The sequence below is a fragment of the Sipha flava genome, unplaced genomic scaffold, assembly GCF_003268045.1.
Source record: "Sipha flava isolate LNK unplaced genomic scaffold, YSA_version1 69_pilon_pilon, whole genome shotgun sequence".
Classification (NCBI taxonomy): Eukaryota; Metazoa; Arthropoda; class Insecta; order Hemiptera; family Aphididae; genus Sipha; species Sipha flava.
In genome coordinates, this window is record NW_020273609.1 from 133,564 (window position 1) to 151,208 (window position 17,645).

Sequence of the window (17,645 nt, forward strand, 5' to 3'; positions counted from 1 at the left end):
AAATGTTGGAGAATATTAATTAAATTATTCTACATTATTATACCTACTAGAAATTCAGATCCAGAAAAAAACCTAAGTGACGTAAATTATGTATTTGTAAAAAATGTTGAACGATTTTGAATGCATGTATTTTCAGAATTTGATAACGTTAAACAATTACTGAAAAATGTATAAATAGTGGATATAAATGTTTCCTGCCTTTAATGTTTATTATTTCATTAAGGTGTTAATATTAAACGATAAGCAAATATCTAAGCTACAATAACCACTTTTTATTTGGAGTAAAGTATTTAAATTGAATGCATCAACTAAATGAATGAAGACGTTTCGATGATATGCGTATATTAAAATAGGCGGGTGGCTAATCGATGGAACGTGTAACGTACGAGTATAGCATTATTTTAAAACGACCGATAATTTATTAACTGTACCCAATTTTTTATTACATCAAGTACTAACGATTTAGCTTTTATCTATTTCTCCTTAGAAAAAGTCATTTATCAAACCAACTGGACCAGACATATTTTAGATACTATATTTTTATAATAATTAATTTGGTTATTAAGGTAAACACGGAAAACATGAAATAAAGGATGGTTCCATTTTAATGAATTAATTCATTACAGATTCATCATAATTATTATAACGTACGAATTTGAAAATGGAATTTTTCGTGATTAAAAAAAATTCAGTTGTTTTGAATATTGTAAATATTAATATGTATTTAAACGGCTCAAATGGAATCACATGAAATATTTCGTTTTGAATAAGTTTCTCATATTATCCAGGCCAGAATTCGTATTGACTAAATTAATCACATACCAAATTCTGCCAATTTGAATTTTTGAACTTTTTCTCGTGATCAAACTAATTCATTTGAATTGCATGGTAAATATTTGCTTAAGAAAATAGACAAGAAAGTAGTTTTGTCTCTTAGGTAGAATAAAGAATTATTTTTTGCGAAATTAAATTTTCCAGATAAATGGTTGGTATATAATTTCCGGTAAGATCACGAATATATGCGTATACTACGTATAAATATATATATAGTATACAAAATATTTGCATAAACAAATTGAAAAAATTAAAATTGTTAGGTTAGGGATAACGTACGTAATAAATTCGTCGTCCATTAATACAAGTTTCCATGTTTTCTTATACAACCTATCTGGTGATATTTGTTGAAAGAACGAAGATATCCACAAAACGAAAATATAATCGTCCGAAGGAAAAAAATTTTTCCAAAAGTACGTTTTGTTTGATTGTAGGAGTTTTCTCTTCAAGGCTAATATATTTTGAAGAATGAAAAAAAATCCCTAAAATAGAATAAAAAATGCTCACAGAAAAAATGCCACAACTTTCAAAAACCGGATTTTTCTCAATTCTTTAACGTTCGTTTGTATTTGAGTAAATATTGTCCGCAAACAACGTTAATAATTCGCACACCCTTTCTAACAACACGAAAATGTAATTCTCAAGTCTAAAATCCTGATTCCGATGCCAATGGGTTACGTTTTCTGAGTTCTGCAATCGACAAGATACCCGTTTCCAATAGTATCGTTTTAAAAAGCAAACGTGGATTTCCATGTTTTCCAGTACTTTTGACTCCCAGATTCCGGAATATACTGTAGTGAATCCATCAGCTGTTTGAGTTTCCTTACTAATATACGACGTTAATCCAGGAACACATTAATGTAAGTCCTTGTATGAATATACGGATCTGCCAATTAAATGCATTATTTTGTTGGAAAGCATTGAATTAAATTGAAAAGGTCCTTTCTCCTCTTAACTATGCTACCTGGCGTAAAATACAATTCACAATATTCGCCTCCACCCTTGGTTTAAATGTTTTAGACATCTAATTGTCTCCTTCGCTCGTCTCAGAATCGGATACAGTCTACTTCCCTACCACTCTTTTTGCTATTCCTTAAATTGAAAAATTTAAGAGGAAGCCTTCTTTATACTCTCTATCATGAAAAAGCTACTTGTGATCCAAATCACCTCTTATTTAATTACCCATTTTTTACATTCTAGTAAACGTCTTTTTTTCTTAATTTTTACAGCCCTGGGCTACCTCCGTCCAGATATCCAACTTCTTCTTATTAATTTTCGTTTCTGTCAGAGCGTTAAAATACTTGGAGTGTAAACAAATCAGTGAAAACTGTCTAAAGCGGACCCTGAATAAAATGGAAAACTATCCAATACGGAATTTTTCTATGGTCCTGACACGTTCCTATAGTTTTATATAGACGCTAAACCTCAATAAAACGGAAACTTCTTAACGCGGAAACGGAACGATTTTGTAAGTCTTATTTAAGTAAAAACCTTGCATAAACCGGAAAAATGACACGCGCATGTTTACTATAAACCTAAAATATAAGTCATCATTATATGTACATCGTTAAATAGTGATAGATAAAGAAGATAAAATTTTTCTATACATATTCGTACAATAATGTACATACAATGCATATTATCGCATAAACGATAATGTATCTTATCGATAATAATCTTCTTTGTAACTGTGAAACAGTCTTAAACTTAAATATTGTTATGACAAATATTTCAAAACTATTATACTATAAAAAATAACAACAGATACTAATTAAAAATGTATAAGTATTTGCTTATATTTCTCGATCAACATCTGAATTAATATTTTTAATTTAATGATTCGTCATTGTTATGCATTCCGTAGAATATTTGTTTACGCTACAGTTCTTAATTAACAAATTGAAACAAATTAGTTTTTATAAATATGAACTATCTCATATTTTAACCGTAATGTATAGAGATCTCATAAAATACTAGATGTTTGATTCCAAATAACAATTTTCAATACAAAAAAATCTATAGGTAGCATATAAACAGAACATTGAAAAAAAAAACAAATGTGCACATGATTTAAATAATTGATGGAACTATGTTATAATAATCATAATTAATCTATAAATAGACATTGTACACAACTGCTTGTGTAAAATTAAAATTTCCGTGAACAATTACGGTGATAATTCATTTATAATACAAATTTATCATATTTATTAATTAGTTAAATATAGTATAAGTAGCCAAATATAAAATACAAAAATATGGAACTAAGATAAGGTATAATTTTTATTATAAATAAACATATTTTTTCAATGAAATGCATAAATATTTAATGCTTCGATGATAACTAAACAAAATAACTTACAAAAATTATATAGTAATCTTTCTTGAGTAGGTATTTGATCACAGTTCTATAAATTATAAATATATTTTAGCACTTATTAATATTAATAATATGGATTAATATGATTTAACTAGTATTCGAAGTTGATGCAATCGGTATTTAATATTACAGTTCATGAATCCTCAGGTAAATATTTTTCGAATGAATGTATACATTTTAAAAATATCTTAATTTCCATACAAAAATGATGAAAATCAGAACAGTTCTCGGTGAAAAATTGTTATACGACCAACATGGCTTTATAAATTTATACATCAAGTCGGCTTTTATCATCAGTCCACAAGTCATTTATGTCGGAGAAAATGTGCTCAATATTTATGTTAAAACCTGGAATACATATTAAAAATTCCACAACGATTTTTAAATTCGAAAATCATAAATATCTGCAAAAATATTTTAAAAAATATAGATCTATTTTTCATACAGCATGTTAAAAGATTTCACCATTTGATTTTTCTGTAAAATATTTATAATGATAATAAACTCACCAAATAATTCTATATTAATTAATGTAATACTCAGACTTGGGTAAAATACTTTTTTAAAGTATTTAGAATAAATACTCGAATACTTACAAAAAATAGTATTCCGAATATGTATTCAAATACTTTATACAAATTTTATTCTGAATACATAATTTAGAATACTTCAAAAGTATTCCGAATACTTTTAAAATACTTCAAGTTTTCATATTATAAAAATAATAGATGTTCACTCAACAGAAATATTTGAAATTGTAGACTAAATATATGTGATTTTATTGTATTTTTATATTACATAATTGTTATAGTTTATGGTTTACAATAATAATAAATACCTGATATTAGCTTATACAAGATACGACGGAAAAGTAATAAAATTATTTAAAAAAGAGATGATTTGATGGTATTCGAAATACAGTATTCAGAATACTCGTTATAAGTATTCAAAATACTTTATTGAATACTTTCAAAAAAAGTATTTAAAAAGTATTCGAAATATTTAAAAAATATTCTGAATACAGTATTCTGAATATTGTTTTCGGAATATTACCCAAGTCTGCTAATACTAAAAATTCTAGTTTTTATCAATTTGATTGTATTCGAAATATTTTTTAAGGAGAAATCGTTTTCTATATTTTTTAAAGTAATCCATGAAATTTTTTTGAACTTGTGGTTGAATTTATAGTATTAAATTTTTCCGTTCGATTAGTCTAAACAACGGCAGAAAAAAAATCATCTAAAAGTTATTATAGGTACATATTTTGTGTTGAAATTGATTCCTTTTTTAAATTTTTTATTAATTCAGTTTCCTGAAATCATAAAATTGTTAATATTGCGTGAATCAATTTTAAAACTCATGTGTCTATATAGTATTTAATTTCAACAATAAACAAATTCGCAGCTGCTTCAACAACTTTAAATTGTAAACTTTAAAAAAAAGAGTTCAAGTTGAGTTTGAAAAAATACTGTAAAAAAACGATGAATTTTAAAAATAAAATTAAATATGACTGAACATTTTTCAATAGATAAAAAAAATAAGACTTTCGTCCCTCAAACATTTCCATAGGCTTTATATAGTGATAACTACCGAATTTTTGAATTTCCTAATATAGATAAGTATTTTATGCTAACAAAATATGTTAATGTGTGACCTTGAAGGATTCCCAAGACCGCTTAAATGTTAATAGCAAAGTGTCTGCAGTAAGTTGTAATGAATTATTAAAATATAAAATATAAAATATAAAAAAAATAAAAAAATAATAATAATATTAAAAAATTTTAAATTTTATAAAATAAATTAAATTTTATAATAATAATTATAAAATATATGAAGCACACCCAATTCCAATCAAATTCGTCTTAATTAGTTCTTTTAACTTAAAAAACATCGTTTTTTATTCTTGTAGTAACACCGCCAAAATTTGTATTATTACTATCGGCCGAAAAAACTATTGCTTTTTATAAGTTTCAGCAAAATAAAACTTTTGAAATATTTTCATAGTAGATTGTAACGATGTTTTCACTAACAACTCGTCAAACTCGAGTATTTTAGTTTTGACACCATAATTTAGAATAAAATAGTGAATCGATAAATAAATCATTTTTGAGAATGGTGTTTTGACGCGTCTATTAAGACAATAATATAACTATACTTCGACAACTTCTTTTTTCAATAGAAACCTGATCCATTTGAATGTATTAACTAATAGCAGACATTGTTTCATAACTTTGGTAATTTCAGTGAAATAATGTCTAGCATAAGATGTGCATTAATTAATAAACAATATAAAGAAGATTCAACAATAACTAAATGAAGTTTTTTAACTAAATTTCCGTACTTCATTAAAATTGGTTGTGTTTGTGACACATAGAATAATCATAGAATTGTTAGATTCTGAATGAAACGAAAGAATGTATTGATTTTACAGTGAAGTATTTTTTCTTCGGCACTTTCCTGTAGAAAAATTGCATCAAATATTTCATACGAAGTTTTGTTAAATCGAAAATCGGATATAAATGGTAATCTAATTTTAATATTTTCAATTGTTCTATAAAGTATATAAGTAGTCCTATAAAAGTGGAAAGATAAACTAAGAAAAATCCTCCCAAAAATTTCCAATTCAATAAAGAAAATTCAGTTTTTGCTTATGTACTTCTTTTAATACTCATTTGTCTGAGAACTTTAGAATTTTTTAAGAACTATTAAAATATTAATATTATACGGTATATATAACTCGCATAATATATTGATTATTAGGGCTTGGAATTAAATGCCCTAAAAATATCAAAAAAATGCCCTAAAAATATCAAAAAATGCATCATTTATTAAATAAATTCCAATTATTATTAAAAAATGAGTAAAAAATGAAATTTTATTTACAATTACAATACAAAAAATAAAAATAAATTAAAATCAAAAATTGAATTAAAAATTAAATTACATATTTAAATTGCACTGTACAATTAGTATTTCTTTTAAGTTTTGGAATTTTAATGATCGACAGTTGTCTACCAATAAGTTTTTATATACTGAAAATGACTTCTCAACATCAACTGAAATTAGTCATAATACGAGAAATAGGTCAAAAATGTCCTAAAATATATTGATGAAACGTAAAAGTCAAATCGTATTCGAAAAGTCTACAAATAAATAACCATTCGTAGTAAATAATCTAATAACGTGTATTAAGCTATCACCTTTTAAAGAATTTTTTGTGAACAATGTCGAAAAAGAACTTTTGATAGGAATCGGCATAATCAAATAATAAGATAACGGTAACGCTGATGCATCACGTTTGTTCTTAGCTAAATTATTTATTTCGGATATTAGTATATAATTATGAAGAATAACGAATTTTCTCTTATTGTTATTATTCGCAGCGACGTGTTTCCTTTGTTTCTTCCAGAAAACATTTCAACCCACATGAAAAATCGCAAAGTAGTGCGGAAGCTAAATTTATCAAAAGTGTAATAATTAACACAAATAATATAAATCAATTTACTTTTAATTTCTCATATTTACAAGTTGTTTTAATGTCATAAAATAATATGCTTGTTATTTAATTTAAACTTATTAAAATCCGTTACAACAAACAATTTTAATCTCAACATAATACCTCTCCTTTAATAATTCATGGTACCCGTGCCATCTAAGTATTTTTATGACATACCATTGATATTTGTAAAGCATCTATAGACCTTGTCAATTACTGTAACACTCTGCAGCTTTGAAATTTCAACAACCAAATATACTTGAAAGTGTTCAGCGAAAATTTATGAGATATGTTAATTTTAGATTGAATATTCCTTGTGAACCCCATGACTATAGACCTGTTGTTCCTTAACATGGTTTGGTTTCCTTGGCTGAGCGTATTGTGTGTATACTGAATATATTTCGGGAATTAAATTCTTATATAATTTGATATAAGATAATATCGACTCTCCTAATTGCTTTTTTTCATTTGTCTTAGAGTACCTCAACGTTCCTCTTTATCAGTTGTTCCTTTTTATGTTCCTTTGTCTCCAATTATTACCTTAAAAATAAACCTATCAGACATATGATATAAAACGCCAATGTTGACCCTTTATATCTTCCATACCTATAAATTACTGTCTTAATATTACTTTTAATATTTATCATAAATTGTACAATTAATGTGTATATGTATATATGTTCTAAAGGGTTTATCCCATATATTTAATAAAATAATATGGTATATGAACACTGGACAATGATGTTTATGAAAATGTTTAAACAAACAAACAAGGTGCAGTATAAACTGCAAAAATTGATATATCAAAAATGTATCAAGTATATTATATTTATTGTTTCCAGTCAATTTATACATTTCAATGAACATAATTGAATATTAAACATTTAATAGAACCACCAACTACATAAGCACTAACAGGTATTAACTCAATAAAAAAAGTTTAAATTAATTTCAAGTACATCGTATGTGACAATAACATAAAAATGAAATTAATAGCTTAAACTTTTATTTTACAAAATTTAGTTTGAAAAAAGAAAGTTAATTTGTTCTGTTTTAGAAAAAAAAAAATGCTAATTTACATAAGACTTGAATTATTTAGTTTCAATTTAAGGACCAATATGATTTTGTTAATTTAAAAAAAATATATTTTATACCCAATAGGTAATAAGAAACGTGTAGCCCAGAGAGTACACGTATACTAGCTTCCTCAACCATTTCAGGAAGGAACACTCTGTATATATATATATATATATAAAAGCCTAGTTAATACCATAAACTATTTTTTCAGGAACTCAGTAACGAAGGATTCTACTTCTGTTTTTTTTTTAAATAATATTGTAATTATATTATATAAAAAAAAAAAAAATTAAAATATTGAGAGTATTTTTCCTTAAGAAAATCAATATAAAACTACTAAGTAAATAAAATTAAACATTTATATTAAAATAGTTTAAATAATATGAAAATTGCTCAGTTTTTATTTTTTTTTATTTTGTAAAACAAATTAATACAAAGCCGATTAAAATGCAAAATATTAAGATAATTTTCATTTATTTCGTTTTTGAAGAAAATATACTCTTTAAATAATTATCTTGTTCATTAAAATATGATAGTAAAGATGTATAAATATTTCTTACGCAAGACTTTGGTATCTAATATGTTGGGTAATTTATATAGCTTATGTTCAAAAGTAAAAGAGCTTATTAAATCTTAATTTAACTATATTATATATTATTATTATTATTATTATTATTATTATGAAAATTAAACTGCATGTAATAGCTGATAACACAATTTTGTGACTCGTGAGAGAACATTATTCATAAAGCTTTTATCTCGCTAAATTAATATAATTCAAAGACAACTGAATAATCTTCGAACGTAAATTTATAAATTAATAAACCCAATAATTACATCAATTTTCTTCTCCATCCTTTTTATATATTTAAAAATTGAATTACAATTATATGGATCTTGTTAAATTTTAACTTACTGACAGTCACATTTTGGCTCGAATAATAATTATTTTGAGGATATAAAAATAAATGGTGTTATTATAACAAATATAAATTACATACAAAGGGGAGTTTAATTATAATTTTCACTATAATTCTTCGTGAACTGAAGATTTTTTATGTAATGATCTGAATTAAAATTGTAGTAGAACAATAAAATACTAATTGGGTTTCATTAGCTGTTTTTTTAGAAAAAATAATTAAAAAAAATTATAATCCATTAATCATTATTAACAAAAGTTATTTCTATAATGATTTGCAAACCACCACTATTTATAAAAAATGTAAAAAAAAAACACTTACCCCAGCCAATGAACATGTAAACGCGTAGCTTGATATTTTCCCGGGTAAATGTTTCTACGACCAAAATATACAAATAAAGACCTGAAAAATATATATACGTATTGAGTATTAATGTATAAACTTTCGGTTTAATCAACTCTCACCTTCGACAAACATCCAAAAAAAATTGGTCAGAACAAAGTAATGTAATGAAAATGTGAGCAAAACACAAGCGCTGTTACTGTCGGCTAGCCATTCCTGTAACAAATTAATTTTATTATACAAAATACATTAATTTATATTGTAAACATGATATGTAGTTTTAGTAAGAAGCATAATCCGTTTGGTGTTCAAAATCATTATTCATAAATTAACGCTTGCTCGTCGGTGTTCTGCGTGAAATGTAATTACAAAACACACCAATGAGAATAAATTGAATGTTAATAATTCAACTTTAACTGTGTAACGTACAATAATTTAATTACGAATAAAGATAGTTATGTTTATAAAATATTTCTAAATATTTAAAAGGTAGCAAAATGATTAACGTATAACATTTTATTTTTTTATGAAACACAAAGAAATTGGCATTAATATTAATAACACCCTTCTTAATTGCCAGAATAATATCAGATTTAAATATAAAGATAAAAAATAAAAAATATTGTACTAAATAAAGGAAAACAATGTTGAGTTTCCCATAGAGCGCAGGCTTATCAAAATGTATTATGAAAAACTTCTGTGTTCATTTTGTTGAAATTCAAATCCCATTAAGATATACTACGTAACGTGAGTTATGTACACAAATCGAATCAATTGCGATCATTTAAATTAACATTTAAATTTAAATTCATGTAATTGATCGCTTCTGTTTTATCAAATCAGAGACTGGAAATTCGAAACGATATCATTAGAGAAATAGTAGTGATCGGGTGAAGTGTGACTGCAGCTGATGTGTAACGGGTCACGAACGTATGAGGCCCATGAGAACCCGCAAATGAAATCCATCACCGATTACCAATCCCACCGATATGGTACGAATTGCGCAAGTCAAAAGTAAAAATAAATTCCCTTCCAGCGAGACGAATGGAACCATCTAAATGTACATCGAATGGTTAACAAATATATGGAGAAAGACTGTAAAATTTTCAGGCCACGAAAATTTGTTATTCATCGACGCAAAATAGAATCACGAGAACAGTAAGCAAATTCCTGGTAAAAAAATAAAAAATTCGTCAGGAAAACAAAACGGCATATATTCTTAAAAGTCGATGCAAAAGCAATAGGATGGTTTTTAAATCAAAATAACTATAATTATTAATTTTGCTACATTTTATTTATATTTTGATGACATTTTGATATTATATCATTATAATGGTCCTAATTAAGATAATCCTACGTTAAAATTTATTTTTATCAATAAAAAGTAAACAAATAAATAAACAAACTTATGTAGTAACCGAGGTCACTACGACATAACCTAAAACACTTTTTAATATTTTCCTTAACCTATTTTCCTTGAGCGTTGTCGAAACAACTATTTATTAAGATACTTTTATATTGGAAGACGGATTATTAGCTAATAGGTTAACGGATATATTTTTATTAGTAAAAGTTATTGGCAATATTAATATTATTTTTGTTAAAAGAGCAACGAAAAGAGTCTTTTCCTTGTTCTAAAACTATTTTTACGCATTACGTCCAACTATCTGTGTATAAATAAGGACGTAGTGTCACTTATTCAGATACAATGTAACCGGACTTATGAGTAGACCGGTTCTATTAAACTTACAATGTTCACTTATCGGGCTAACATTACGTTGTGTTTCAGTAATAATAAAATAACATTTATAACTTAAAAAGTGTTTTTATTTATTTCAAACTTTTACCATCGAACGTGTAAAAACCGCAACAAAAGGTGACTTCGTCGTTAAAACATTTTGAGTTAGTCTTTGATTAGACCGGCTCACTACACTTATACACCAATAAATTACAACAAAATATGAGTGAAGTTCCCCATATAATTTATATCATATACACACACATATATTTATAACTGTATAACATTTAAAAGTAAATAAAATTTTCAAACTCTAATGACCATTTTGTAAATTATTCTAATATGAACGAAAAAAAACAATATAATTTCCTTAAAATTTTTTGAACGATATAGTTTTAAGCAGAATTTTAATAATGATTCTATATATAAATTATACTATGGCGTCCCTCTGTTAAACTTTTAAATGACACCGAACTAGTGTTTAGTCAATTATATATTTTGTGAAGTATTTTTAAGAAGATAAAAGTATGGTATTTGGTTATAAATTAAATCAAAGAATTTTCGTTTGATTTTAAATTTATACTGAACACATTGATTTTAATTTAAAAATAAATTCTCGTTAGAACGTTTAATACATTTTAAAACAACAATACCGTTTTCTGAAATATTAAAACTTAAAATTTCAAAAAAATAACTAAAAGCAATAGTTATTTATTTTACATAAATTACATTTTTTTTCACATACATTTTTAAGACATATTTTTGTAAATTATTAGAACAAAGAGATATTTTTTACGTATATTTTATAGATCTGTTTAATCTAAACAACACATTTATAATCTATGATTATACTGATATTATCTGTGAGACAAAAAAAATATATTACATGTAATTACATGTAAAACGGATTTAGGTTCCCTATGTCATTTCTTCTTTGCGTAAATAGTATACATTTTAAATTTAAAAGCGATGACGAATCATTGTTTCTCTCGATTAAAAAATAATTTTTAGCAACATTTAGTGGAATATATCTACGTCGATAATTTGTGTCTGATGTAACATTCAACTTAAATGTTTATTATAATATATGTAAAATAATTATATGAGTTACTGATTTACTTGTTGCATTTAAATGTAACTGTTTTATTATTATTATTATTATTCAAATAAATAAAAACTCTTTATTCTTTATAGTTATAATAAATTATTTTAAACCAAAATCAAATGACGATTTAAACATTATATATATATATATATACCTACTGTTGATTTTGTTTACATATAAAGCTGATTTTAAGAATAAAATGAATTTTCTTTAACATGGAATAATTTAAATTACAAAATACTATTTTAATTCATGTGTTCACTTGTTACAAATTACTTTAAACAATATATTTCAAGAAAGCAACCTCATTGGAATTCGTTTTGTAAATTATTTACAAACCTGTAGCGTTGATGTCAGGATCCATGTAAAATCTGATAAAATATAAGTGCACATCAAATTTGTGTGTATTGTGTTTCTTAAGCATCGTAAATCCCTGCAAAACGTTAAGTAAAAAAAAATTAAGAAATTAGAATGGTAAATTCTTAAATTATCTATTTTAACCATTTTAACAATATTTTAATTTCACCTAATGAACTTTGACAGAGATGTCCATAATCAACAGTCTTTGATCAAATTACTTAAGTGATAATTCTATATACGTTTACAAAACGGAAATTCATATATTAGGTCTTTTGGTCTTACTATTATATATTATTACGATGAAGAAATTATTAATGAACTCACAGTTGTGCTTATTCTTCACTTCTAAGTACGTTAAAATAATTCAATTTATTATAATAAACACCGGACGGCTTTATAGTGAACATTTTTTCGTGGTATATGAGTACGCATACGTTTTCAAGATAACATAAAACATTGAAATAGAAAAAAATTAATATTGTTTATCAACTCTAGAAATTTAAAATTGAATATTTTTTTTTATTTTTTTTAAGAAAAATTCTTAATAAAACTACTCTAAAGTATTTTCCAGGAGTGGCTAAAACATTTCCAGGCTTAAATATTTTAGAGATTGGTAGTCAGTATGAACTTTTATATAAAAACAAGTAAACGATAACAAAAATGTAGGATTTCTTGTCCGATTTTGAAATAGAGTTATACAATGAAAACAACAAAAAACTCAACGTGATAATCGTAATATAACAACAGCTAGTATATTATTATATTTTAACACTACGACGTTTTATGGGGTCGATTTCCATTATATTTAAAGTAGGTAAACATCACTTAAAATATTATATGATTTCATTAAATGGTATAAAAATTATAATTATATATAGGAATCAAATATTGATACAAATAGGTAAATTCTATTTTAATTAATCATTTTTATTTTTAAATAAATTAGAGTAAAATTCATTAAAAATCATTTGCTTTTTCGTTCGATCATAGACAACATTTAAATAATTAAATATTATATGGTTTCATGAAATTTAGGTATCTACACGTTCTAACATCTCTTAACACAGTACCTACTATAAACAAAACTATAAGGAGTACTTATACCCCTTATAAATAAAACCTAATTTATACTAACTTAACCTAACCTAATCAATGGGATCTTCCGGCACAGTTAGTATAAGGGCGCTCTTAAATAAATAACATAATTAACATGAACTTTCAAGTCAAAATTTATGTCTATTCGTATTATAGAAGCTCGTTTATCTTTCCCAATACGGAGGGGGAGCGTTAACATATTGCTGGAAGGGAGCAAAAACAATCATCATGTAAAATATAAATTATTATTATTTATAAAATAATAATCATTACACATTAATTGTATAGTTTATTTACTAAGTACACAAAAAATGGTCATCAAATTTTTCAATTTATGAGATGAGCATCCCTCGGGTGAAAGATTTTAAAAATCTACAAGAGGAGTGTAGAATAAAATAATTGAAGGCTAACGCCCTAAGGCTTAAGTCAAATCTAATTATATGTTATAACTCAAAATAAACTGTCGTCTAATGATGACCACACGGTTTTTTATAAGATTTGATAATAACACATTTCGGTCAATTAATTAGTTTTGTTATCGATCAGTCATCACGAAGTTGCGAAAATGTTTAATCCATATATGTCCATAGGCGTGCGCAGACTTTATCCGCAGAGGGGGCCCCTTAAAAAAGTGAACCAAAGATTCTTATACTAAAGACTACTAGTATAGTTAAATATTTTAAATTTTATAAATTATTTATTTAATTCAATATGCAAATATAAAAATAAATACTATTTAAACTTACACAATTTATATCTAAGAAATCCTTATTTACATATTATTATACTATTTACAACTCCATCCTTTTGTCCACGGGAGTGAGGTTTTTGAATGTATCAATTAAATCTTCAATTTTTATATTATATGCAAGTTCTGATTAGTCTGATTAATAACTAATAACTTTATTACATTTATTCACAGATATCAATTCTGTACTATAAGATTAAAACGGGCTTCACTTTATTCATGTAAAATGTAAAAATGTTCGCTATCTTGTATAGTATAGATATACATTTATTAAAGAAAAAGCCAGAGTCCGCAGAGGGGGCCATATTTGTACAAATACAATTTTTATTGTTTATCAAAGAACGGATAGTGTTATAAAAAATAAATTCCACGTCTTATATCATAAGATCTGTGGTTATCATAAAGCCTATCCTGTGATGTACCTGTTTCTCTGTAGTCTGTAGGATAATACGAAAAAATATTTAATATTTTCTCTTTTGCATAAAATATAACATATAATATTAATTTAATATGATTGCTTTCATGGTACATAAAATATAAATTGATATCTACCTTAAAAAATGAAAAAAAAGTCTGCAATACAAATATTCCAGTAGTTAAAAAATTATAAAATACAAGGGGACTTGGTGAGCGAAGGCTCTATGTAATAAATAAATAAAATTAATTAGAACCCGGGTATATTTTTGAATGTGATCACCACCAAAATATTTCATCTTTTCATAATCTATATATATTACTATTATCAATAAAAAAATATTGTGATATCTTTAAGAATTAATTATTCACCAAGTCTAAAACTGTGATGTCTAGTTTCACCTATGGTATCTATCCATTAAATAAATATCACTATCAACGAGCGAGCTTACATTAAATAACTCGATAACAGTCCTACTACGACATCAAATGGAAAAAAAACGGTCAAGCGTGTGTGATGCAATAAGTTGATATTTGTCCCGATGTGATGTTTGTCTTTAGTCGGGAAGAACGTCTCACCGAAAACCGTAAACTAAATCAATCTCCCGAATTTCCTTCTGCGGCAAGGTAGTTCAAAATGTAGGTTATTGGGTTATCCATCCCGCAGTCAAACAGTGGATTTTATTAATTCTGGACTCGCAATAGCACGAGACACATTTCCCTCTATAAAATCCCAGGGCCATTCCGAGCAAATATATTTATCGCCATTTAACAATAACACTCACCTGGGATAATCACTGATATCGCTTCAGCGAGCGAATATGTAAATATTAATGATAAATGATTTTTATTATGTAATAAAAATATTACACTTTTTAATGTTTGGTAGTAACAAGTGATAGTCTGAATAAAATTATATATTTATTATTTCTTTAAGAAAAATAAACCTACTGTTCTTAAGGTACCTGTTGCGTCCCTTGACGGGTGCCTTTGAGGCTTTAGTTATCTATATAACAGGTAATCAGATAATAAACAATCATGAAACTCATAGACCTATTATATAATGGACCACGCATAACGATTGATTGTCATGTAAATCAATGAAGTAAACATCTATGCGATAGAGACAGAGCTAGTATGGGAAAACCAAAGGCGTTATAAGCAGTTTTAGGTCTTTGGAATATATTATTGTGTGATAAAAGATATGAGATAAATTAACAAAAATAAATAAACAATGTATCAAGTAGGATTATAAGGTGCGAGGAAATAGTCATATTATTATTTAATTATTAATTATTTATATTAATATTATTTATTATTAAATATAAATTATAATATATAATTATATATATATATATATATATATATATATATATATATATTAGCATAAGAATCCATCATATCAATAAGACTACAAATGAAAATGACAAACGCATTAGACAATTCTACACAAAACTTGTTCACTTCCATCATCAATAAGAAATAACTAATAAATTTAAGTATTTTACTTTATATATTAGGTCTATGATAAAACCCATAATTAGTCACACTATTGATTTATGTCAATAGTTGATTGTGTGTCATTAATGTTTGGTCCATGTTTATTTTTATCATAATGATATCTTGCTAAAAATAACTTCTTAAAATAAATAATTTGCTAAAATGTAATGATACATTTTAGATATTAAACAATTAATTGTAAAACTGGTGAAGCAATAATAATATAAGGAAACATAAGTTCAATATGTTTATGGTCTACAAAATCTCTGTCATTATTTTTTATTCTTAGATATTATTAAACATTTCATTTTCCGACCAGCTTATGTCTGATCATAAAAATGAAGAAAATATTTTCACTCGTTATGGTTAGCAAAGACGTATTTCTAAGACACTAGAGATTTTGTAGCACCAAGAACTCCTCGCAAAGCTATAAAATACACAAATAGACATACACAAACCCTAAATTGTTAACGATATTAGTACAATTTTAAGTAATTTAACTTTCATTTAAAATATAAAATGTAAGCTTATATTTTTTAATGACGATAAGTTGGAGTTTATAAAAGCAACGGAAATTTAAACGTTATTCTTTAAAGAGTAATCAATAATATTATAATGCATTTTATTGTTTCAACTAAAAATGTTAGCACAAAATTAATTTTGATATTATATTGACATACATTTACAATTATTTATTAATTTCGTATTAACTTATAATTTTTTTTAATAATATATTGGTGTATCAGATATCAGTTATATTCTCATATTTTAGAATTAAAAAAATAATAAAATACTATTGAATACCATAATTAAATTAGTCATTACTTTATTAGTTTATGAGGTACATTATTCTTCACACTGTTGAATAAATCAAAAATATAAAATAATTCATAAATGTTGCACACTTAAAAATTGCAAACAATTTATTTCATTCAATAATGATTGCGAAATGACTGCGAAATTTTAAAATAAAATAATATTGTGATACATTGGATTGGGGGAGCTAAGCACTACTAAAAACCTCACTGTTTACGCTAATGTTAAAGTGATACGTTTCGTTTATATTTAATAAACATAACTTATAATGGTGTTTATAATTAAAAAATATTTATATAATATTATTAAAATATATTTTTTGTTTGAAGGTTGATAGATTAATAATTCTATTAATTGTACACATGAATACAAAAATGAAAGGTTAAAATACAATGAAGTGGTTGATTATATTTTTATTATTATTGATATAGCTAAATTATCCGGCTTAGTATGTGTACAGTTTTAAAAGAAATTTTACGATATCTTTTAACACATTTTTTAATTAAAAATGTTAATTTAATTATTTTATTTTTGTTTTGTCTTTTCGTTTTTAATTTTTTTTAAATTTTTTAATTTATTTCTTCATGTTTTTGTTTTCTTTTATAGTTTTTCATATTAACATAATTGAAAATCTATCTACATACAATATTTAGTGTACGGTTTTTTTGAGCTAAAATAACAACACTAGTGGCTTATTTTGTATGTGAATATGTCACATATAGTTATATTATTTATATAATCATTTTTAGGGGTGGGTTATCCTAGAACCGATACTTGGAATCGGCGGATAAATATTAATAGTACTGTGGTGGGCCACAGT

General features: G+C 25.3%; 1 protein-coding gene across 6 annotated transcripts in view; it reads right to left on the reverse strand.

The window, feature by feature from the left end:
• The window catches only part of LOC112692059 (diuretic hormone receptor-like), a 100,362-nt gene that overhangs the window by 63,237 nt on the left and 19,480 nt on the right, over window positions 1–17,645 (reverse strand). For all 6 annotated transcript variants that reach the window (XM_025566582.1, XM_025566581.1, XM_025566585.1 and 3 more), the window contains exons 5-7: window positions 12,232–12,325; window positions 9,172–9,265; window positions 9,029–9,109 (exon numbers count right to left, since the gene is read on the reverse strand). In XM_025566582.1, the coding sequence (XP_025422367.1) occupies window positions 9,029–9,109; window positions 9,172–9,265; window positions 12,232–12,325 (269 nt within the window). The remainder of the gene's footprint in view (window positions 1–9,028; window positions 9,110–9,171; window positions 9,266–12,231; window positions 12,326–17,645) is intronic.